At 38.5% G+C, this 25174-nt stretch overlaps 1 protein-coding gene across 9 annotated transcripts in view; it reads left to right on the top strand.

The window, feature by feature from the left end:
- The window catches only part of spegb (striated muscle enriched protein kinase b), an 85191-nt gene that overhangs the window by 47022 nt on the left and 12995 nt on the right, over window positions 1-25174 (top strand). For all 9 annotated transcript variants that reach the window (XM_051905999.1, XM_051905993.1, XM_051905996.1 and 6 more), the window contains 27 exons: window positions 112-255; window positions 594-776; window positions 5290-5465; window positions 6226-6314; window positions 6780-6955; window positions 7872-8132; window positions 9515-9673; window positions 9768-9957; window positions 10330-10559; window positions 10701-10820; window positions 11271-11375; window positions 13615-13821; window positions 13916-14039; window positions 15371-15543; window positions 15625-15737; window positions 17175-17343; window positions 18573-18672; window positions 19926-20126; window positions 20748-20805; window positions 21006-21083; window positions 21190-21362; window positions 21479-21505; window positions 21648-21800; window positions 21931-21973; window positions 22132-22200; window positions 22290-24915; window positions 25002-25151. In XM_051905999.1, the coding sequence (XP_051761959.1) occupies window positions 112-255; window positions 594-776; window positions 5290-5465; window positions 6226-6314; window positions 6780-6955; window positions 7872-8132; window positions 9515-9673; window positions 9768-9957; window positions 10330-10559; window positions 10701-10820; window positions 11271-11375; window positions 13615-13821; window positions 13916-14039; window positions 15371-15543; window positions 15625-15737; window positions 17175-17343; window positions 18573-18672; window positions 19926-20126; window positions 20748-20805; window positions 21006-21083; window positions 21190-21362; window positions 21479-21505; window positions 21648-21800; window positions 21931-21973; window positions 22132-22200; window positions 22290-24915; window positions 25002-25151 (6297 nt within the window). The remainder of the gene's footprint in view (window positions 1-111; window positions 256-593; window positions 777-5289; window positions 5466-6225; window positions 6315-6779; window positions 6956-7871; window positions 8133-9514; window positions 9674-9767; window positions 9958-10329; window positions 10560-10700; window positions 10821-11270; window positions 11376-13614; window positions 13822-13915; window positions 14040-15370; window positions 15544-15624; window positions 15738-17174; window positions 17344-18572; window positions 18673-19925; window positions 20127-20747; window positions 20806-21005; window positions 21084-21189; window positions 21363-21478; window positions 21506-21647; window positions 21801-21930; window positions 21974-22131; window positions 22201-22289; window positions 24916-25001; window positions 25152-25174) is intronic.

The following is a 25174-nucleotide window of genomic DNA, read 5'->3' as shown; positions in this document are numbered from 1 at the left end:
TAAGGCATATCCAGTGGGATGCAAATCTTTGAGTTTGTAATATCCAAGTTGGATATTATATTTGATGAATTTGACATATAAAGGTTTGACATATCTCTTTTGCTATTATAGAATCTTCGGACGACTCGTATGTGTCTGCAGGAGAGGATCCTTTAGAGGCTCCTGTATTTGAGTTTCCACTTCAGGACACTGTGGCCTCCACTGGAACAGAGGTCCTTTTAAAGTGCATCATCAGCGGCACCCCTCTCCCTGAAGGTAAGTACTTTATTGCCGCCGTAATAACTTCAAACAGAACCTTTAGCATCTTGCATAGCTGACTTGAAACTGCAATACATGAGCATCACTGGGAGGCAGCCATGGTGTAGTCCCTGTTGACTCTGAATCATTAACTCAAAAGTGCAATCTGTGAAGGCTACAGCTTGCAAGTTGTCAGCTCAACAGTACTATCAGTTCTAAATGTTTAGACAGCAACACTTGAACAGGCTTCTTTTGAGTTAATTCCAGGGTGTCTCAGGAATAAGACTGTACTTTCTAGTATTTATGATTTTGCTACTGGAGGGATATAACAACAAAGAAATGTTTTTTATGTACAGTTACATGGAAGAGAGACAACATTGAGATCAAGAACAGCCCAACTCATGTTGTAAAGGTAGAGGGAGAAAGGCACTCGTTGCTCATCAAATGGACTAAGCCAAGTGATGCAGGAACATATACAGTTACCGCTACCAATGAGGTGGGCGAGGTGTCCAGCAGCGCTACTCTTTTCATCAAATCAGGTGAGTGTTTTATGTTCAAGATGTTCCTTAACACTGGCAGCAAGTTGCTATGCTGTTGATTGCTACTAGGCATCCCTACTCTGTATCAGGTGACAGATCTCTCCCATTGTTCTTCGTGTTGGTTTTTATTTGCAAAGAGCTGAGCTCTGCTTAGGATTGTGGCAATTGCCAGTGGTTGCCATCACTTGTTGTTGCCAATCTCAACTAAAATGAAGGAATTCAGGTTTCTTCATTACAGTATATTGCTGAATGTGCCCCCTTCATCTTTTTAGAAGAGAGCTATTAGGTTTCCTCATTTTCATGTCTAGTATCAAATCAGAAGTATCAGATCATTTTAAACATATTATTTGCCTTAAGCTTGATATTTGGTTTTGCAGAGAAAGGTTCCAAGTAAATATTTTGAGTATATACTTTTTGAGCAGCAAGGATGAGCATATTGTGTTTCCAACCAGAGTTGAGGATGTGGGAGTTTGAAGGGTAACGTATGGGATTTTAGAGGAGTGAATTTCAATACCTTCAGATATCTATGTAGGATCAAAGGCGGTGAGTCACTCCGTCAACATGCAGCCCTGCAGGGTAGGGGTTAGCATCTTCGTGTTGGTGTTTAAATCCCCCCTAAAGCAAAATAGTCATTAAATTAACCATAAAACATTTTTCCTTGCCAACAGCTCTCTCTCGTGATCTCTCTGTTTGGTTTCACAGTGCCTCTGTTTTGCCTCCTCTATCATTTTCTTTGTGCTTTTTTGCTCTCTCCTTCTCTCCTTGAGATCTCCCTTGTTCTCCCACTGTGGTTCCGCCTGGATAGTTACCATAGCAACCCAGAGGTTAAATTGAACATATGAATTGTTTAACTGCGTGCTGGCCTCATAATTGGAAAAAAAGATGGAAGCACATACGCTATAGCTACTAATTACTTTTTTTCAGTTGCTTTGTTTGACAAGTGGAAGTTGCTTTTATTTGCTAGTGTTATTTTTATTTTGTTTTGTGTTTTATTTTATTTTATTTTGTGCTAGTGTTATTATTATTATTTCTGAGTGTGTGTGTTTTATTTTATTTTATATGTAGTTATTATAGTGTTGGGGCGATGCTCTGTGGCTCCAGTGCGTCATCGAGCCACCGTTTAGCCCCGCCCAAAAAATCTTGAACACAGAATTGGTAAAAAACTGTTTAACGGTCTAACTCCACAATTCAGTACTACATAGTTTACAGTCTTTGTAATGTGTTTCAGCAACACATGTGTAACATTTAAAATGGGTTTAGAAACAATTCTCAGAATTGACTTGACACAGACTTTAAGACCTGATTCACAGATCCATTACACATGCGTTTTCGTTCTCAACTGTTTAAGTTCACTTAAAACATAACTGACTGTGTTTACATAAATACTCGCCAAGACCAGCATTTTGACATTATTTTGTGTGTATTTGACTGTTTAAGTGCAATAAGCAGTGAAAAAGAACTCAATTTAGTACTGAGAGGCAGCTTTATGTCCGCACAATTTGGGTGTTAGCACAAAATCTGCGGGAATGAGTAAAATTATGCACAAATACTCACAATCCCAAGCTGAAATTCAAGCCCTGTAACACAAACAATATTCATCCGGAGGAAATGAAAGGAGTGAGTGAGGGGAGGCGGCTTTGTGTGGCTTTCTGTATCGTGTAGCCTATCTATTCTGCGGAAAATGAGTACTGGAAGCATTTCAGATCGATATGTATCGAAAAATAGGTATTTTTGACAACACTACATTGCACTTAGTTTATTATTTCAGATGCCTTTTTAAAATGCTACAGTTGAATAATATATATATTATATATAAAATTCAGCCCGCATTTGGTGGGTTGGCAGGTGATAATGTGAAGTCCTGTATGTAAATACATATGAGAATGTATTTATGTTTTTGTGTGGTGAAGTATACAGTAAGGTTAATGTTTACATTTTTAGGTGTTTATTGTTTTATGATTTTTTTTTTTTTTTTTTTGTCCTACTGTTTTTATGTTGTTGTTGTGTTATTTAAATTGCATGGTGAAGCCGAAGACAAATCATTTTATTTTATTTAGTGATTTTTCTTTTTTCTTTCTGGTAATGATTAACATTAGGTTTTATTTAACAAAATTTAAATTCTTAATATTTCACAAAAATTCTCCAGGAATCATTGCAGAGTCTGATGGAGATGTCTGAGTACATAGCCTATACTAATACTCTTCTAGTGCACACCCTCGTTTGTTCTAATGGTTAGAAAGAGAAAGAGAAGCTTTGCCTTATTAGGGCGGTGAATACCAGGGGTATTTTTAGCACTCCTTCCGCCATGAAACGATCTCTTAATAATCTCATATATAGTGGAACCTTGTATTACTTCATTGACAGCATGTTGTTAAAACCTGCCATTAACAAGTAGGCCTTTTTTTTTGCACAGTAACACTACAGCTAGACAGTTGTTCTTGAGATATCAAGAACCCTTTTATTGACAGATAAAAGACCTGCATGAAAGTCATTTTCTTTACAGCTCATGAAACCTTAGGTTTGCTGAGCTACAGCAGAAGTGAGAGAGTTTGTAAGAGGCATATAAATAGGATGGTTGCTATGAGAAGTATTTTATGGCAGTTCCTTTGACTTGAATGGAAAAAAGGGAGGACATCTGCATCTGTTTGTGCTGATGTAAATCTGAGAGGTAGTGTCTTATTGAAAGCGAGAGAGCCGGAGAGAAAGAGCAAGGGAGGGTACGGAAGACATAGTGTCTACACCAGATTACCAGCTGAAATCTTGGGCCATTCACTAAGGTGCTGACATATTACCACATATACTGTTGGGACTGAACATGCGCTGGTGCCAGCGGTGTCGGCTCAGTACATGGCCGAGGTCTGGCTGAAGGAGCAGGGCCAGGTAGGTTTGTGCTCAAGAACTTGTAAGGTGGATTTCCAGAGAATAGTACAATATTACAGAGTTTGATGATCCGTTCCTATTTTTTTGTTAAGCTATTTTTGGATAACCTGTTTGTTTTAAAAGTTTTTTTTTCTTTAGAGTACAGTGAAATGAATCACTGTCTTTAAGCCGATGGTGTTCTTAAAAATGTTACCGCTTTGAAATTAGAATCATACCCGAGTTCACGGTAATGTATATGCTCTAAGCTGTTGTAAGAAGAGACATGGTGTCTATTTTTTCTCCTGGTACATGCATTGCCGAGTCTCACTGCACAGCTTTGCTTCAGGCCTCTCATGGCAAATGGTTTCAAGTGTTTACACATGTATCTCACTTAAGGAATGACTCTCCGTTCTGTAGCTTATTTCTGTATGTCCATTTGTAAATCAACATCAGCAGTTTAGTTTTAGATTGAATGGATGCAACTTAAAGACACTATGAAATGGCTTGGCAAGCTCTTTTTTTCTTTCCCTGTTAAAACGGGAAGTTGAAATAGGACTTACAGAAGATTTACAGGGTAGCCCATAGCATTTAGGGTAGCACTTTATCTTACAGTGCTGTTCCCCATGTACATACTATGTACTTATTATAATAATTGCAATAACTGGGTAATAACTATGTAATAACCCTGAACCTACCGCTAAACCTAACCTTAACCCATGTAGTTACCTTATATTACCCAGTACTTTCTTAGGTTAGTACACTGTAAGTACATGTAAGTTCACGTACTGTAAAATAAAGTGCAACCGGATTTAGTTTACATCACAGCCATGAACCTACATCCTACTTGGCAGGTAGTATTAATACAAGACAAGTCATCAATAATTTGAATTCTGAATGAGTTGATCTGCTGAAAGTTTTGTCAACATTTTAAGTGTACACAAGCATATTTTGTTTACATAAGGTGTTCTGTTTTCAGATTATGTTTTCATGTGATCTGTCTAGATTAGTTAAACATACGTGTAAATTTACAACCAAACAATTTTTAATTTTTTTTAATTAAATAATAATAATAATAATAATGAAAAAAAAAAAACAATTATTGGAGGGTCATAGCAGTCACACAAATTTGTTGTTGTCCAAAACGTCTTAAATGTCATTCATCTGAATGGCACAGAAAATCCTTCAAAATTTCCTATAGCATAACAAATTTGTTGTTAGACACTCTTCTGAGTAAATATTCTTCATCCTCTGTTTTTGTGATGGTTTTTGAAAGCAATCTGTCCCTAGCACTGGCATTCCCATTGTCGTTGGACTTTTCTGAAATTGGATTTGGGATTACAGTATCCTTTCTCTTCAGAAATGCTGGTTTGTATTCAGCCAATGTCTTTCACCCTTCACCTTTCTAATCCATTTCTCTCTGTCAGAGCCAAAAGCAAAAAGTAATTCTCTGTGAATTTCACATCTGTGATGATGTTGTTTTTGAAAAAAAAACAAAAAAACAATCATATAGTTCTGCAGATTTTATTTTATAGTGTTATTGAGATGAATGTTGACTATATTCGTTAAAAATCTTCCCAGGTGTGGAGATGCGCAAATGCAAATCTGAAAGTATTGCTTGTAAAGTTCATTCCAATCCCATTGGTGTTTGTCACAGAGCCCAGTCAGGACCAGCGTGGGAACCTTGGTGTACCCATGGATGTCAGCAGTCCCATCACATCTGATGAAGAGTACCTCAGTCCTCTTGAGGAGGGGATGGATTTCTCCTCCTACAGGGGACCTGAGCCGAGGAGGATCGTGGACACTCGATTCAAGGAGCCTCCAGCCTTTCAGGTAACAGAGAATGAGACAGAGATTTTAAAATATTATATGTGACCCTGGACCACAAAACCAGTCGTAAGTCGCACGTGCATGTTTGTAGCAATACCCAACAATACATTGTATGGGGCAAAATGATTGATTTTTCTTTTATGCCAAAAATCGTAAAGATATTAAGTAAAGATCATGTTCCATGGAGATATTTTGTAAATTTCCTACCATAAATATATCAAAAATGTATTTTTGTGAGTGGATATGCATTGCTGGGGACTTCATTTGGACAACTTTAAAGGCGATTTTCTCAATATTTTGATTTTTTTGCACCCTCAGATTCCAGATTTTCAAATAGTTGTATCTCGACCAAATAGTGTCCTATATCAATAGAAAGCTTATTTATTCAGCTTTCAGATGATGTATAAATCTCAATTTCAAAAAATTGACCCTTTTGACTGGTTTTGTGGTCCAGAGTCACATTTCAGAATATTTCATTGACCACTTTTACATGCACGTCATATAAAATCCATGTTGTAGTTAAGCCTTTATTCCGGAAAAGATGCTTAGATGCTCAAAAGCGATTGGAATATTCATGTGCACATGTTATCATGTGGACATATTCAGAATAAACTAAAACATGACTATTCTCTTTTGGAAAACCTGGAGATGCTGACGAATTTTCTGGATGTTTTTGCGCATGTAAAATTGCCTTTTAATATTTTTAGTTTATATCATCTTTACAAAAGAAAAATGAGCATCTGTGCATTTACCAACATAACAGGTTGTTATTGGAGACCAAACAGTTATAGAGGGTCAAGAGGTGACCATGTCTGTTCGAGTGAGTGGACAGCCTAAACCCATGCTTTATTGGTAAGTTCTATGCTTTAAACCTTTACCTTTATAAATCTAGATTAAACAATATACTTTATTTCATCCACTTTAGACATTCTACTACCTATAGGTAACTTTGCAACTACATGTCAACTAACTCTTATTAGACTATTAGTAGACTGTTAGGTTAGGGTTTGAAGAATAAGTTGACATGTACTTGCAAAGTTACTTATAGTCAGTAGAATGTCTGTTGGGAAACCATCTAAATACTGTTATCAGATATTAAACAGACAGTCTACTTATACTCTAATGACTGCTAGGTGACATGTATTTTACAGTGTTAAAATAAAAAATTATTTACAGTTAGTAGAATGTCTGAAGTGGACTATCAAAACAAAGTGTTACCTAAACAATTCATAATATAGATTTAAACAGTATGGACTATTAGTTCATTCATTTCTTGATGGACTGTGACATGACAACTTTCATTTTCCCTCATATCAGGCTAAGAGACAGAGTGACCATTAAAACAGGTCCACGGCATATCGTCCATGAAACAGAGGAGGGCAACTTTGAGATGGTAATTAAATCAGCACAGAAGTCAGACACTGGAGTTTACACCTGCAAGATCATCAACGAGTATGGAACTAAACAGTGTGAGGGCAAACTGGAGGTGAAAGGTAAGGGCTTCAGCTATAGTAGTCGTACTGTTCATCATTGGGGGTTAGGTGCCTTGCTCAAGGGCACTTCAGTCGTGGTTATTGAGGATGGAAGAGAGCGCTGTTCATTCACTCCTCCTCCTACATTTTCCTGCCGGTATTGAGAATCTAACCCACAACCTTCGGGTTACAAGTTTGACTCTCTAACCACTAGGTCACAACTGCCCCCAATTATGAGCAGTTTGTAGCTTTGCAAAGTAGCTTTCCCAACACCAATTATCACCTTTTGAATATTTAATAAATTTGCTGTTTAATGCATCGTTTTGCAACTTTGGTTTTTCAGTTAATTTAGTGAACTACTGTTCAAAAGTTTGGGGTCAGTAATAAAAAAAAAGATATTATTACTTTCATCAGCACAAAATTAGCATATTATAATGATTACTGAAGGATCATGTAACACTGAAGACTGGAGTAATGATGCTGAAAATTCAGCTTTACATTTTAAAATGCATTAAAATAGAAAACAGTTTTTTAATTGTAATAACATTTCACAATATTACTGTTTTTATAGTATTTTTGATCAGATAAAGACAACCTTGTTATAATATGCATTAGTATAGCCTTGGTATATTATTCATTTTAAGATCCTTTTAAGTTTTATGAGTCTGAAAAGGCCAAACTGCAGAGTCTCAGATCTGGCAATTTTGAATTCTGGGTATAATTTTAAGCTGATCCAGACTGAGCCATGAACGGATTATGCTGACAGACAACATATTAGCGTATTCATCTAATATTTCTGCTCTGCTGTACAACACAAGCTATTAACAGACTACGTCTCCTATATCTGCAGCAGATTAAACACATTCAAAGTCTCTGTGCACTTTAAGCTTCTCTGGATTTCCTCTTGTTTTTTTTTTTTGTTTTTTTTTTAATCCAGCTTGTCCAGTAGAGCCAGGCCTGGCCATCATTCGGCCAGTGAGGGACGTAATGGTGAAAGCAGGAGAAACTGCCCTGTTCGAGTGTCATGTGATCGGCCCGCAGGACACAGATGTTGATTGGCTGTCAGATGGGAAACTCATCCAGCCAGCTCTGTTGAACTGTAAGATGCACTTTGATGGGAAAAGGTGCAGGCTGCTGCTCAACTCTGTACATGAAGATGACAGTGGAACATATACCTGCAAACTGAGCACAGCTAAAGGTGAGCAGCTTGGTAATGGCCTGCAAAGGTTTTGTGTACACTTTGATATCAACACATCATTAGCTATGTTTCCAACCAACTTTTTTATGCAAAATTTTGGGATATTGCATAAAAAACACTGGGTGGAAATGCCAAGATGCGCATAAATTCTACAAATGCTTGAGGCAGATCTTTTTTTATCCATTAAGAGGACATATGCGTAAACTATAAATGAAACACACTTACTGAATAAATCCCTCAATGCGCAACAAAAAACCCACATTACTTTACCTCAACAGAAGATGTGCATCTCAAATGTTGGTTTGGTCATTCTGGAATGCCTAAGCCAAAGTCCGTCATCAAAATGATTCGGTATAATTACCTCCCAGAACTGTCTCACACGATTGCATTCCCAAAAACTAGGCATCCACCTCTGAAAGCAAGATAACATGACAGCATTTATTACATTCTGAAGTCATTTATGCTCTATGAAAAAAGAGCAAGAGTGGCTTCCCCAGTTGCTGCGACTTTCATTATTATTACAGATATTTTGTGCCAATTTTCCATTTTTAATATGAGTAATTTCATTTTTTTCAAGTCGTTGTTGTACAATTTTGTTGTTTTCCGATTATTTCTATGCGCTAAATATAGGTTTTTAACGCAGTCTTGCTGTTTAAAGAACCTTTTTGCAACTTTTTAACTGGTTTTGCAGTTAATTTAGTGAACTACCGTTCAAAAGTTTGGGGTCAGTAATTAAAAAAAAGATATTAATCATTTCATCAGCACAAAATCAACATATTAGAATGATTTCTGAAGGATTATGTAACACATAACACTGAGTAATTATGCTGAAAATTCAGCTTTGCATTACAGGAATTAAATGCATTTTAAAATACATTCAAATAGAAAACAGTTATTTTTGCTTTTAACTTTCATTTTTATTACAGATATTTTGCGCCAGTTTTCCAGTTATTGTTCATCCAAAAATTAATCATTTACTCGCCCGCATGTTGTTTAAAACCTGTATGACTGATTTTCTTCTGCTGAACACAAAATAAGATATTTTGAAGAATGTTTCAACTATTTTTGTCCAAAAACAACATTGCATTGACAAAATAAACACTGAGACATTTTTCAAAACATTTGTGTTCCATAGAAGAAAGAAAGCCAAACAGGTTTGGAATGACATGAGGGTGAATAATAATTGTTCATTTTTGAGTGAACTATTCCTTTAAATGCACAGTAGCCAAAAAAAAAAAAAAAAAAAAACAGCCAGTAAATAAAAATGTTGCTGACATTATAGCTATGACCCTTTTGGCAAAAGGTTTTATGACGTGATCTGTACTAATTGCATGATCCTTATTTAACTGTCTGTTTCACTTCATATGTCATGTAATTTATAGAGGAACTGACCTCTAGTGCCAAGCTAAAGGTCGTAGCTTCCATAGAGCCCCTCTTCACCCGTCAGCTGGATGTACTGGAAGTCATCGAGGGTCGTAATGCTCGATTTGACTGCAAGGTCAGCGGGACACCGCCTCCTCAGGTCACCTGGAGCCACTTTGGTATGAGTCTAATTCCCTTGAGTGCCTACCAGTGTCAGTCCTGTAAAAATAACATCTAGATGGTTGGGTCATTTGTGTGTCATGTCTTCAACAGATCATCCTCTGGAGGACAGCGAAGACATTCGGATCTTGAAAGAAGGAGGACGGCACTCGTTAATCATCTCTCATGTTAGTAATGAAGATGAGGGCCTCTATACGGTTGTAGCACGTAACTCATACGGAGAGGCCGAATGCGCAGCAGAGCTGTATGTGCAGGAGCCCAGACCGGCAATATCCTCACAGATGTATGACCTTTTACTAATGTTTCAATGAGAACTTGTTTTATAGGATTAGTTCACCCAAAAATGAAAATTCTCTCATTATTTACTCACTCTCATGTTGTTCCTAATCTGTAAGCTGTTATTTTGTACATGGAACACTCCATATAAGGACAGTTCATAGTGGCTGTGGAGCTCCAAATAGGACAAAATACACTATAAAAGCACTATATTCCAAGTCTTCTGATAGCATTTTGCGAGGATAAAAATGGCGCTTTGACAGGTTCAAGTTGACAATTTTCATATTTGGGTGAACTATTCCTTTAATCAAAGAACTCAAAACATTTTTTCATTACAATGTAATAACTTTTTATGATGGTTTTGGTTTATCTTTACCAGAGCAAAGCTGGAAAAAATGCCCTCCATTCCCGAGGAGCCCGAGGTGCCTGAGAATGAGGTGGAACGTTTCACCATGCCTGACTTTGTCAAACCGCTCTATGATCTGGATGTTGTCGAGGGCAGAGAGGCTGTGCTCAGGTGCAAAGTGGCTGGCTTGCCGTACCCGACCATAATCTGGTTTCACAATGGCAAGAGGATTGACAGCACAGAGGACAGAAAAATGACACAGTGTAAGTTAGTTGATGCCTTAATTCAATTCTGTTACAGTCTACTGAGCCTTTCCGGAAAGCAGTCCCTATGGAAATGATAGTGTGAGTGGTGGGAATAACAGGAATATAATGTTTTTGTTCTTTTTGTTGTCTTTTCTGCAGTCAGAGACGTTCACAGCCTGGTGGTCCGCTGTGTTTGTCATGCCCACGGAGGAGTTTACAAGTGTGTCATATCCAATAAGGTGGGCAAGGCCACATGTTATGCCCATCTTTATGTGACAGGTGAGTTTAGTATCTATATTGCTTCTGCTAGCTATGCAACTTGAATATTTTGAAAAAGCAACTTAAAAAGGAATGAAGCTCAGTAAGAAAAAAAGAAAAACTTTTATGCAATTTTTTTACATGTGATAATTCACACAAAATTCATTGGTCAAATGGGGTATTTTAAGTATTTTTCTTTGGATTTGCTGTGCCTACTGCTGATGTTACACAGAGGATTAGTTAGGCACTCCCAAGTTAGCAGCCAGATTGGCATCAGATAACCACAGCTTATTTATGATCTTATCCACATCCCAGACTGTTCAAAATAACACTACGATCCACATCTAAGACTGTTTGAAATAATACTACAATTTATTTTAAGGCTGAAGCATATGTGTGTATGTATGAGAAGTGGCGAGAGACTCCTCTGGCACCAAATACATATTCTGACCAACACTTTTGCTTTTTTAGACATCCTTCCTGACCCACCAGATGGGGCCCCAGTCATTGAGTCCATCACTGGCAAGACTATCACGCTAAGCTGGAAGAAACCCAGAAGACTGGATCCATCCATTGGTATAATTATGCATGTTATTTATGTATTTATTTATTTAATTTAGAAACTGCTCTTGTACTGTAACTTATCTCATTTAAAGGTTTGGAGTTCCCCAAAGGACACTTTTAATTGGTCAGTGGTTGCTCTTTCATAGCTGTAGGATAATGGAGTTCTCAGTTAAATTTTATCTAAATACCCACTGTGTCTCAGATGTTTCTCCTAAAATACTTGAAGGGGAAAATAGAGACGTTTTGACATACAGGAAGAGTACAGAGCTATACTATGATTTGGAATAATTTGGTTGTGAAATCATTGATGAGAAATGCTCATAAGTTTGTCTCTTGATTGCAGACTTTGGTATCTTGGCAAATCTTTGAGTTTGAGATCTCTTCTGAAACTCTAAAGACAAATATGAGATTACTGGGGTGTTTTAAGAGCCTAATCGGTGAAGCAAGGCTTATGAAATTGAAGTGTGTGATTTCTGCACTTCTAGTGGCAACAGAATTGGAATTTGTTTGAGCAGCCTAATTACGTTCAACCAATAGTGTAAGTTTGGGACGGGCTTCCTGTTTTTTGACCAATGGAAGATGGGAGGATTATTTTTGCAATTCTTTTTTGTCCCATTAGTGCTGCAGAAATATTGCACTTTACTTTAAACAAAAGTCTCTATTTGCCCTCTGCTTAATCTTGTTGTGGTCTTAGAGAAAAAGAGATATTAGAGGATTAGTTATAAAGAAATTTCTGTCGTCATTTATGTCATTTCAAACCTGTAAGACGACTTCACACTAATGGAGAAATTTTTAATGATATATAACATTTAAAGGGTTAGTTCACACAAAAATGAAAATTCTGTCATTAATTACTCACCCTCATGTCTTTCCAAGCCCATAAGACTTTCGTTCATCTTCAGAACACAAATGAAGATCTTTTTGATGAAATTTGAGAGCTTTCTGTACCTCAATAGACAGCTGCGTAACTGAAACTTTGACGCTTCAAAAAGTTCATAAAGAGATTGTAAAACTAATCCATATGTATTGAGCTGTTTAGTCCAAATTTTCTGAAGAGACCCGATTGCTTTATATGATGAACAGTTTGAATTCAGACTTATATTCACATATAAACATTCATCAACTCACACATCAGTTGTGGTAAACGGAAGTGCAAGCATGTTTGCTTGATGTGTGAGAACCAGTGAGGTTCATTCTCGTGTTACGCAGCACGTTTGAGCTTTCACAAAAGGTTTGTTCTCGCACGTCAAGCAGGTTCGGATGAGCTTCTGTTTATGTTCGCTGATCCATGTTTATATGTGAATAAAAGCCTAAATTCAATCTGTTCATCATATAAAGTGATCAAGTCTCTTCAGAAAATTTGCACTAAATCACTCAATTCATATGAATTTGTTTTCCAATCTCTTTATGAACCTTTTAAACGGTCAAAGTTTCAGTTGCGTAGCTGTCTATGGAAAGACAGAAAGCTCTCAGATTTCACCAAAAAGATCTTCATTTGTGTTCTGAAGATGAACGAAAGTCCTACGGGTTTGGAATGACATGAGGGTGAGTGATTAATGTCAAAAATTTCATTTTTGGGTGAACTATCCCTTTAATGGTAACTGTTTTCGATGCCATTACAATGAAAGAAACTGAAAAAATGCTTCAAATGCTCCATAAAATATAGTGCAAAAGTTAAATTTTTATGATGCTGCTTCTAAAGCCAAATGATAGCTTTGTGTGACAAACAGATTGAATTTAACAAGTTGACATAATTGTTATTTTTTGGTGAACTATTCCATTAAAGAGATCTCATTTGTGATCTGTATTTCCAAGAGTTACTCTCTATTGGCATCCTCTCATTATACTAAATGTAGCATGTATAGTAAATATTGATAGAGCAGGTTGGATAACAGCACGGATGGTTGACCTGACCTGCTCTTGTTTCCTTTACACATTTCCAAATATGGGCACCTGTTAAATATAGTTTTGTAGCTCTGTTGTGCAGTAACATTTTATTTATTGCTTTCCAACAGACGTTCTATGTCTTGGTGATGTTGTTTGAAACAATCACAGATTTAATGCTGTATTGACTGTTCATTGTCCAAGCCCTAAAATGTTAGTGTCCTGGTCCCATACTGTCAAACACTGTTTCCTCTCCTTGCAGTGTAATTGAAAAATTGATCGGAAAGATCGATCCTTAAATAATCAGATTTCCTTTTTTGGTTATAGCTTTCAAACTTAACACAAAAAGATTGATTTATATTTCCAGATCCTAGCTCCCTGATGTATGCTGTTCAGCAGCAGGCCCTGGGGTCGATCCAGTGGACCATCATCGCCTCTTGCCTGAAACAGACCACCTATACCATCACCAATCTGTCTAAAGGTGTCCGCTACGCCTTCAGGGTGCTATCAATCACCAACAAGGCCTTTAGCAAGCCGTCGCCTGCCACCGACCCAGTGCAGCTGTTAGATAGAGGTATACTTCAGCAGACAAGGACAGCCACAGTCAGACGGGTCAATGAGATGTATGAGTTACTGCAGGAGACTGGCTTTTATCTCTCTGTCTGCAGGTCCGTACGTCCAGGAGGCTCCTGTAATCATTGACAAGCCGGACATTGTGTATATGGTGGAAAAGCAGCCCTTAAGCATCACAATCACTCTCAACCATGTCAATGCATCGGTCACATGGAAGAGGTATTTTGCATTTTGATTTGCGTTGAATCATTGTGTAACTGATACTTTTTTGCTATGCCTCATAATTATTCATAACTTATGAAACTGTTGATAAATACAAACAACAATCTAAATAGATAAATCGTTCAAAAATTTGAATTCTGTAATAATTTACTCACCTTCATGTTGTTTCTTCTATAATACATAAAAGGGGATGTTTAGAAGAATGTCTGAGCTCCTCTTATACATACAACAAAAATATGATTATTACCTGAAAGTCTTGCCTTCCACTCTTTCAAATTATGATACACAGGATAGCTACTTTTGCATACAGACATTCAATGCAAGTTTTTCTTATGTTAATAATTCTTTGATGCTGTGATTAAGACAGCATTGCATTAATATTCCTTAATATTAAACATTTTAGTTAAGGTTTGTTCTGAACCCCTAAGTATTTCATCATGTTTAACTTATTTTTTTTTTTTTTTTTTTTTTTTTTAAGTTAGAAAATCATTGGTATTTCAGGAAATGCATTTCGCTTGCACTGAATTAATTATGTAACATACTTTTTGTTTTGCCTAATAATTATTCATAACTTATGAAACAATACAAAATTTAAGGGGATAAGTCACTCAAAAATGAAAATTGACTTAATTTACTCTTCCTCATGTTGTTTCTTCCATCTAATACAAAAGGAGATATTTAGAAGAATGCCTGAGGTACTCTTTTACATACATCAAAAGTAAAAATGTAAACTTGCAAGCCTTAAAAATAGGCTAAAAAAAATAATTCATATGACTTGTTTGCATTGCTGCAAATCTTCTGTATCTATACAGTACACAAAGCTGTTTTGAACAGAAAAAATTTAAGTAGTTGTTTTTTTTTCCTTCTACCCCTTCAAATTGTGATTCTTAGGGTTTTTTTGTTTGTATACAGACATGCAGTTCAGTTTTTCCTATGCTAATAGTCCCCTGGCCTCAAGAGGTGCATTAGCAACTGATGCTAGAGGATGTGGTCTTTAGCGTCCTTGTTAGCGCGCCCGCCTCCCATGCTGGAAATGTTGGTTCGAATCCCACCCGTCGCAGTGCGAGTTAAACTGGAGGAGTTACACGTGTAGTTTGAAAATCTCTAAATTACACTGATGGAGTGTTCTACATTTGCATATTCAGTTCTGATTAGTCTTTAGTCTTACACCTATTCGCATACTGAATTCTGATTGGTCTTTTATTTCTTGCATTTGTTTAATAGCCATATAACCTAAAATATTAACACCAAACTTTTGCATTTGCAAGGGCAAGTGAATGTAGTTGACCTGAATAAAACAAGTTGTTATTGTGCCATTATATTTTCAGAGGGGGAGTGACATTGTCTAACAGACCGGGTCTGTTTGAGTTGAGCATGCCTGATGATGACCAGCATACACTGAAGCTGTGCAAGGTAAAGAGCAGTGATGTTGGTCAGATCACTTGCGTCGCCAGCAACAAGTATGGCAGCGACTCCTGCATCCTAACCCTGGAAATGGCAGGTATGTTGCCTTCAGAATACAAACTGTACGAGTATCTGTGTTATTGCACATATTTAGTCTCATTGATTTCTCTGTCTCTAGTGGCACCATCTTTTGAGTCCATCATGGAAGACCTGGATGTGAATGTAGGCGAGACTCCTCGTTTTGCAGTGGTGGTTGAGGGAAAGCCTGTCCCAGACATCCTTTGGTACAAGGTGTGTGTTTTTGTTGTAGTGCATGCACCGTTTAATTAGAACATAGTTTTTGAGGATTTATAGTCTATTAAAAATTATTTTCTTTTGATAAATCAAGATTTGGAAAATATATAATACTTAAACTCTAGGTTTGCGAACTAGGCATGTAAATTGCAGCAAAAAATGGCCTTTTTAAAGGGGACCTATTATGTCTCTTTTTACAAGATGTAATATAAGTCTTTGGTGTCCCCAGAATGTATCTGTGAAGTTTCAGCTCAAAATACTCCACAGATCATTTATTATACCATGCCCAAAATGCCCCTTTTTAGGTGGAAGCAAATTCACAATGTTTTCGTGTGTGTATCTTTAAATGCAAATGAGCTGCTGCTCCCCGCTCCCCTTTCCAGATAAGGACTGTGCCTTTACAGCTCGTGCCTCAGATACTCCAGCAATAACAAAACACGTGAAACAGTATGGGGCCGTTTACACAGAACATGTTTTTGCATTCCAATGTGCTGCTTTTTCATTATTTTCTATGTAAACATGGTCTAGACAGACCTTATGTTTTCTGTCTCCCATTCGGAGCTTGTGGAAAATGCAAGGTTTCGAGACACGGTTTTTAAAAGTTAAACTTTTAACTTGAGTGCTGCATTTTTAGAACGGCATTTTCTGTGTGAGACGAGAACGCAACAGTCAAGCACGTCCATCTAGCATGTTTACATAGAAAAGCAACAGAAAAGTAGGGCAGTGGAATGGAAAACTGCATTCTGTGTTCACTGATACAGCCAACAACAGAACATTTATATTGTTTATCATGTGTTTGTCTCTTCTAGCGAGGAGATAAACATGGCGGACTGTATAAAGCTCACTGAAAAACTAAATTATAACTGCTTTTGCTCCAAGGACACTTTTTACATTATAAATAATAAACATTATACATATAAAAGATTTTACTATATTATTCTTTTAATGTTATACATATACATTTTACTGAGGGAAACACAGAGTACTTTGAATTTCTTTTAAAAAACGATACATTTTTTGTATTTAAAATGTTCTGAAACCAAAAATTGCCATTTCATGATGCTCATGCTGTGGTAGATGTTTGTTGTTCTCGTATCAGTTGCAGTCAGTTTAGCTGAGGGTTCTGACTTTTATCCAGATCTTGAAGTCAAACCACGTCAGCCTCTCTCCCACCTGCTGATCTCTCACTAATGCTGCCTGTCTGATATTTCCTTTAGCCATATGACCTCCCTGGGACATTCATTGCATCCTGTAAATCATGCTAATTTATGCTTTGAATGATACTGTTGGATATTGCCTCAGGGCTTTGCCTTCTGTTTAATTCCTTACTACCCTGTTCACCTCAAACCCACACAAATGCATTTCAAATTCAAATCACAACAGTGGGATGGCTGCTTAGTCAATCTTTTCCACTTGTTTTCCTCTGATTTTCAGGGAGACACCCTGCTGTCCGAAAGCAGCCATTTCACATTTGTGTACGATGACAATGAATGTTCTCTAGTGGTGCTTAACACTCAAGCAGATGACTCAGGAGTGTACACCTGCACTGCTAAGAATCTGGCCGGATCTGTGTCCTGCAAGGCTGAGCTGACTGTCCACACAGGTGAGCACTTTGCCATTAATGCAGGGGGTTGTATTTCTAAGCACGTTGATTCACCACCTTACTGTAACCTTGCGTCCTAACTAGCTGAGATGCAACAAATTGATAAATCCAGCACTTTCATGGAGACAGAGATAAATTTTTTATAGGTGGTTTCCCTTCCCTCCTCTAGTCTCATTGAGCTTCTGAAATGATGAGGATATTTACTTTGATTTCCATTCTGTTACGGTAGCTGGTGTATAAAGCACACGAACGAGGAGATAAGGATAAAGAGAGTCTTTACTTGAAAATCCAATGGGAGAATACAGGAACAGACAGGAATACACACCATGTAAACACTAACGACACCCGAAAACACACTGAACGGAAACAGGAACTTAAATACACTGATTGATGAACTCAAATGACGAACAGCTGTGATGAAAGTGATTAGTGTCCAAGGTTACAGACAGTGGCGGGAAACTAGAACAAAGGAACACGTGACCGATGAAAACAAACAAACTGAAAGTCCATGTGACTGTGACACATTCAGTATCTTATTTAGCAGGAGAACATTTTGTTCATGCATAGGACCCCAAAATATGACGTTCCTTTTGCAAGTGATCCCCATCCTAAAATATAAAGTCCTAAAATTTTATTATAATTTTATAATATTAAATGTGATGTTATGAAGTAATTAAATGTGAACATGTTTCCAAAATTAAATAATTGACTTGCATTTATCATTTATCATATTACTGAAAAATATTATCTGGAAATATTCAAATATATCTTGAATTTTTTTTATTTTTATTAATTAATTAATTTCAAATACGTTTTGTTCTTAACCATTATTAAAGAACCATTTCAGTTAATATTATAATTGTTTAGCATTTTTTCAAAATAAATTCAACAGATACAATAGATACAACTTTTCAGTTTTCAGACATTTGCAAGAACATTTATTTTATTCACATATACAGTATTTTAATTTTTTTTTTATTTGTTTTTTCTTTGTTTATTTTGTTGTGCTTTGTATTCATTTATTTATTCATATCTTTATATATATATATATATATATACACACATTGTGAATGTGTTGAAATGTTGACATATTTCAGAAAGAAAAAAATGAGAATAACAGTTCATCTTGTGGTGCATGTGCAACCTGAGCTTGGAAATTCATTTGATTGGCTTTCAGAAATTATCTTTGTGATTTGTGATTTGTTTTTGTCTGGACTGTCTGTGTGTAGTCAAAGAGGACAAAGACGACCCGATGGAGGATGAGGCGTCCATCCTAAGAAAGATGCGGAGGCTCACTGATTACTATGACGTGCACAAGGAAATTGGGAGGTGAGTCATCCGCCCGGAGCCTCACTTGGACACGCACCATTTATCTCTAATGATTTCCTCTGTCGGCCTAGAAACTCAAAGAGCCGACTCCATCAGCTCTTGCTGATGACAGATCTCAGGTCTTCTGACTCATCACACACGTCTAAGGTTTAATAAAGCATCAGCCGAAAAAAGCGTTGGCACATTATTAAAAATACACTTTTAGTCTGGAAGTATGCAATTTCATGCTCCACAATCAAAGGATGATTCAGCCACCTCAGAAGAGGCCATAAGACCCTTGAAATTTGAAGGTAGTAAAAATATGGGATCCATGCACTTCTTAATAAGGTTTGTATAGGTTCTGTATTGAGTAATTACCCAGAATCCCTTAATATAAATATTAGGGATGTCAATTTAAAGCGTTGTCTATAAAATGGACATAAACTAAAGCCACTTTTTTCTATTCAGGGATTTACTCATCTTCCACAACGTATTTGAATAACCTCCATTTGGGGTTTTCAAAATGTTTATTATATTATGCAATTAATTAATTAATATATTATGCAATTAAATTGACAGATCTAGTCATCATGCTCCTCAAACCATATCAGTTTTGATCCAGGTAAGATTTGCTTCAATGCGACTTTGAAACTGTTCAGTATAATATGATCAAAGCCACATTTTAAAGGGAGGGTTATTTGTTTGACACAATGGTACACTGAGCGCTCGACTGGGCGGAGAGGAGTGCAGCCTTTGTGGCTCTGTATCTCTGCTCTGCATGCTGTCGCTCTCTCTGTGCTTTAATTATAATCTTCATGGCCGACTGCCACCGTTCTATTAAGACCTGAATCCGCTGCAAACAGACACATGCTACACACTCTTTTCCAAAACTAGTGAGCTGTGTGCTCTAAAAGGATGTTAAGGCTTCATAGGAGTGCTCTTTGTACCCTTGTACACCTTTTGGCAACATTTTGACCACAGATGGTGAACAGAAAATGTTGATGATAAATATAGTTTTTATGCATTCACTGAAAAGTATTGAGAAAAATATTCGGTCTAACAAAACTTGAGTATTTCATGCAATATTTGTGTGTACATACACTACCTTTCAAAAGTTTGGGGTTATTTAAGATTGTTTAATGTTTTTGAAAGAAGTGTCTTTCAGCCAAGACTGCATTCATTTGATCAAAAATACGGTAAAAACTGTAATACTGTGTAATACTTACAATTTAAAATAACTATTTTCTGTATTTTGTGAATTGTTCTTTCCTTAGAGGGGCATTCTCATATGTGAAGCGGGTGATACAGAAGGCAGGAAAGATTGAATATGCAGCCAAGTTTATTTCGGCTCGTGCTAAACGGAAGGCCTCCGCTCTGAGAGAGCTGAATATCCTGTCTCATCTAGACCATGAGAGGATCCTCTACTTTCACGACGCCTTCGAGAAGAAGAATGCTGTTATCATCATTACAGAGCTGTATCCTTGTTATCATCTCTGAGAGCTTTAGGGATCACTGGCCATAAAAGCAAGTTTAAGTTTAACATTCAAAGTTTGTCTTGGTGAACTTTTTATAGTTCATTGTGAGTCAGACCAACAGATGAATAGTGCCCTTCTGCACTGTTTGTGTAATCTGTACCTCATATATTCTTCATATTCACAACTGCCTTAGTCATATGCCTATAATTATTGCGGTGTGTGTTTTGCTTCAGACCACCTGTCACAAAGAGTTGTGACGCTCCCAAATTGTCACATATTGGCGCTTGCTCAGGACCCCTTTTCGTCAGTTTTTAATACACAGGGATAAAATTCCCATGCTCATCGCGTCTGTGTATGACACCAAAGGTTTCTTATTGAAAGCAATGGAGTACCCTGCATGTCGAAAAATGACGCTAAAGGGTACTGTTCGTTAAAAAGTGACGCCGAGGGGTCCTGACCAAGTGTCAATATGGCAGTGAGTATGTGTTGCAAAAGTACTATCTCACATCCAGTCTTGCACAATCACACTTGTTGTGCACCCATCAATCACACCCATGTTGTAGTGATTAGTTGTCCACAAGCTTTTCCCCATTGCTCTGTTGTCTTTGACAATGTGTAAAGATGCCATGAGGAGCTTCTCGAAAGGCTTACAAAGAAATCAACAGTAATGGAGTCAGAGGTGAGTGAACCAATTTGACCTTTCAAAGTGTTCATAAAAGCTTCAAATGTGTGAACAGACTATTCTGTAACATTTGGTTTGTCCTGGGCCATTTATCTTTGCATCCTCTAGTCATCTTGTGGATAAGGAATATATTATTTTATTTCACAGATGAAAGAAGCTTTAGATTTAATCTGTACTCTCCAAATTGTTTACTGCAGATCCGATCCAGCGTGAGGCAGCTGTTGGAGGGTCTTAGCTATCTTCATCAGCTTGACATACTTCATCTAGACATCAAGGTAAGCATTATGTAATTTGCTGTCATCGCCATTTCCTTCTATAAGTAAGCAATAATAACAGTAGGGAACCAATGTGTTGACTAGAATCCTCTATTTTTCCACTCAGCCTGATAACATTCTTATGGCAGACCCTACTAGTGATCAGATCCGCTTATGTGATTTTGGAAATGCTGTAAAGTTCACGCCTGATGAGGCACAGTACTGCAAATATGGCACTCCAGAATTTGTCGCCCCAGAGATTGTTAACCAGACACCCGTCTCCAAGGCAACGGACATCTGGTAACGCACCTGGTGCCTCTATCACAAAACGGCTCTTGAACAAATCTGTATGCAGCCTCTAAAGTGCCATGAATACATTAGTGTCTTTCTCACAATTCAACTTTTTTTTCTTACAGGCCTATTGGAGTTCTAACATACTTGTGGTAGGGTTATGTCAACTATCTCTATAATACAATTATTTATATAATTTTAAATTATTATATTATGTTTTATATTTGCTTAGAATGTTCATCGCTAATACCAGTATCTTCACTTAAGACTTCATTAAAGAATTCTGTTTTGCAGTCTCACTGGAGTTTCTCCTTTTGCTGGAGAAAATGACCGCAGCTCTGTTCTCAACATCAGAAACTATAATGTGGCTTTTGAAGAAAGCATGTTTACCGACCTCTGCCATGAAGCCAAGGGATTCGTCATCAAACTGCTGGTGGCTGATAGATTGTAAGTGGAATCTACGGGCTTATTTGCTGCACCGTGCTCCTGTTGATAATTTATTGTCAAGAAAATTGTTTCCACTGCTAAGAGCACTTTGTGTTAACTGCCAATTTGTTTAATGTTGTTTTATCTGCAGGAGACCCGATGCTAATGAATGTCTTCGGCACCCCTGGTTCAAGGTAACAACAGAGACCCATATTTAAATTAGTACAACATATATGCTACTTGAAGTTAATTTAAGTTGTGAACATTTCAGAATCAAATATTTCCTCTCTATAACTCCTGTGGAAACAGTTATTTACTTTGCCATTTTTAAATACATATTTCTTTCTTTTAGACCCTGAATAAGGGTAAGAGCATCAGCACAGAGTACATCAAAAAGTTTCTGTCCAGAAGAAAATGGCAGGTAAGATAATATTAGTGACTTTTTTCAGTGCTTAGAACATTATAAATTCTTTCCGTATGTCGTTGTAACAATGTTCACATCTCTTTTAGCGATCTCTTATCAGCTACAAATCTAAGATGGTGATGAGGTCTATACCTGAGTTACTGGACGACTCCTCCAGCCATATTTCCATTGCTGTTCCACGACATCTGAAACAAGGCTCACCACCACCTTCATCATCTTCAGATTCGGATGAAGACATTGATGAGCTGCCTTTTATCCCAATGCCCCTCAACATGGAATTCTCAGGATCTAGAATGTCACTGACTGAAATTGTTGGGGATGATGAAATGACAGGTAGACCAAATGGAAATGCTGAGAGGCCTGCTTCAATCCATCAGAAGTCAGAGCCGATGGAAGTGGAGACGTCAGAGAGAGAGGGTGGAGATGCAGTCTCTAGGGGTAGAGGCAGGAAGAGGTCAACACAAGAAGATGAAAAAGGATCATCTGATGAAGAACCAGCAGAACTGGCCAAAAGGGCAGAACAGGCCAAGAGGCCAATGCGCAGAGGTTCAAGCATGGAATCAGATGAGCCAGAGGGAGCGCGTCGCAGAGGAGAGTTGCGCAGAGGCAGCTCAGCTGACAGTGCCCTACAGCTCCACATTAAACCGGAGGAGGGCACTGAAGAAAGCCAAGCTGATGGAAGCAGAATTCTACAAAAGTCAGTATCTATGGAGCTTCCAAGGAGGAGCCCAAGCCCAGGGGCTGCAAAGCTAAGCCAGGAAGACTATGCCCTGAAATTAGAACTGATGAGGCAGAGACTTCTCAGGGGTGGCTCTGTTGACAACAAGATGAGTGGATTAAGAGGCCCATTGCTGGAGACATTAGGTATGGGGGATGAGAAGCGCTATGTGAGGGGATCTCGCCTTGGTAACCCTCCACTTGTTAGAGCAGCATCCAGCGAGTCACCTAGAGATGACACCCCAAAGACCAAAATACTCCGCAAAAGTGCTTCCTTCAGCCAGGGTGATTCAGAGCCCATGCCATTGCACAGACGGATTGGAGCACCTCTAGAGATCCCACTGGCACAAATAGAGGAGAGACGGCTGCAGCAAGCTGTATCTATGTCTGCTCTCACAGAGCCAGTCAAGGATTCTCGCCCCGTCACCCCAAAAATTCATACGCCAGAACCAGAGAGACATGAGGAGGAGAAAATTGAGGAAAAAGAGTCAGAAGTCTACGAGGACAGTAAATCCGAAGAAGTCATTGTTGTGTCAAAGACTAATGCAGATGAAGTCAGAAGCATTGATCAGAAACCTTGGGAGACTGATGCACAAGAGAAGGGCCAGAGCAAGTTAGAGGAACCCAGTGAAGAGTCTGAAAAAGTTGCTGAAATTAAGCAGAAGACCCCCATAGCAGAGGAAACTATCAAAGAAGAGGAAGAAAGAGAGGATAAAGAGCCAGAGGAAGGAATGGAGCCTCCTGCTCCAGAGATTGAAGTTAAAGAAGTTGAGGATGATGTAAAGGCATCACCAAAGTCTCCAGAGATCATCGTTTCCACCAGCTCAATCATGGTGACCCCAGCAGCTGCCCCAGCTCCCAGCCCCCAGAGTGTCGTTTCAACCTATGTGACCCCATCTCTCCCTGCACGTACAGTGCTCCCAGATGGTAGGATGTCTGCATATGCCAGTATCATGCAGACCATCATGGTACCATCGGTCCAGGCATCTAGCCAACCTGATCCTGTTCCTGTCCCCACACCTTCACCAATGTCCACCCCACCATCAGTTCCAGTCTATGCACCCGTTTTCAGACACATCTCTGAACCAACCCTTCTATCAGCTTCTTCATCCAAATCAGATCTTCACCAAACCACTGAACATCCTGCAGTCTTTTCTCGGGTTGCCTCAACAGAACACCCTCCCAAGGAGCCAAGTCCTCCTAAGACTCCCACTCGTGCCTCACCTAAGCGAGAGCCGTCTCCTGGAAGCAACCTCCAGGACCTTGCATCTGAGGAGGTCTTCGAAGCTCGCTTCAAGAAGCGCGAGTCCTCTCTAACTCGTAGTCTCAAACGTTTCTCATTTCAGAAGACTGAAGAAAAGCCCACCACTGTTGCTCCTGAAACTGCAGAAGAAATGTATCGCCCAGGGCCAACTGGTGCTCCTTTAGAGTTTGTGCCCAGGAGGTTGGAGGAGAAATCTAAATCAGTTCAGGATCTTCGTGAGGCACAGAAGGACCCTGGATTCATGAGGAGACTCTCCATGCGCTTGAAAAGGACCCCATCAGTGGAGAGGCAGGAGGAGAAGCTCAAAGAGGAGGATGCTTCAGCACCCAGGAGACGTCTGTCCTGGGCACTGGGACGGAGGGGATCCCAAGAAAAGAAGGAGATTGAAATGGTGAGGTTGGATGGAGGTCCTGAGCCTCCCCCAGAGCCTGAGTCCAAAGCACCTTCGGAGTCACCTATCCTTGCCATGCGCAAGAAGATTGGCAGTACCATGGCAAGCTTATCCACAAGGATTAGGAGCCACTCTGAGGACAGGAAAGATGACAATGAAGGCAAGACAGAGCTCAAGAGGACACCTATATTCACCAAAATGCGGCGTTCCACCTCTGAGGGGGGCAGTCTGAAGAGGATGGGTGTCCCACAGAACCAACTGGCTGTCCAGTCAGGGAAAGGGACCTCATCAGAATCTCTCGATTCCATGTCAAGCATCCAATCAGAATCAGCTGTTAAAAGTATGCCTTTTTTTCTGGTTAATGTTCTTATGTTTTTGTTTTTGTCAATTCTCCTGACTTTAAAGACCATAATTTTTCTTTCCCAGGTGCAGATATTGAGCGTAGATCACGGTGGGACCGTTGGGGGTTGACAAGGGGAAAAAGGGACAAGACCATTTCACAACCAGACATCCCAGCTTCCATTGCTAGGGAAAATGGCTCTCTCCGCTCTCGGCAGTACACACGTCTAACATCTGGTATTGCATGTTTTATTTGCGTA

This window comes from Ctenopharyngodon idella, chromosome 9, assembly GCF_019924925.1.
Source record: "Ctenopharyngodon idella isolate HZGC_01 chromosome 9, HZGC01, whole genome shotgun sequence".
NCBI classification, from domain to species: Eukaryota; Metazoa; Chordata; class Actinopteri; order Cypriniformes; family Xenocyprididae; genus Ctenopharyngodon; species Ctenopharyngodon idella.
The sequence above is the reverse complement of the archived record's forward strand: the minus strand, read 5'-3'. Positions and strand labels throughout refer to the sequence as shown.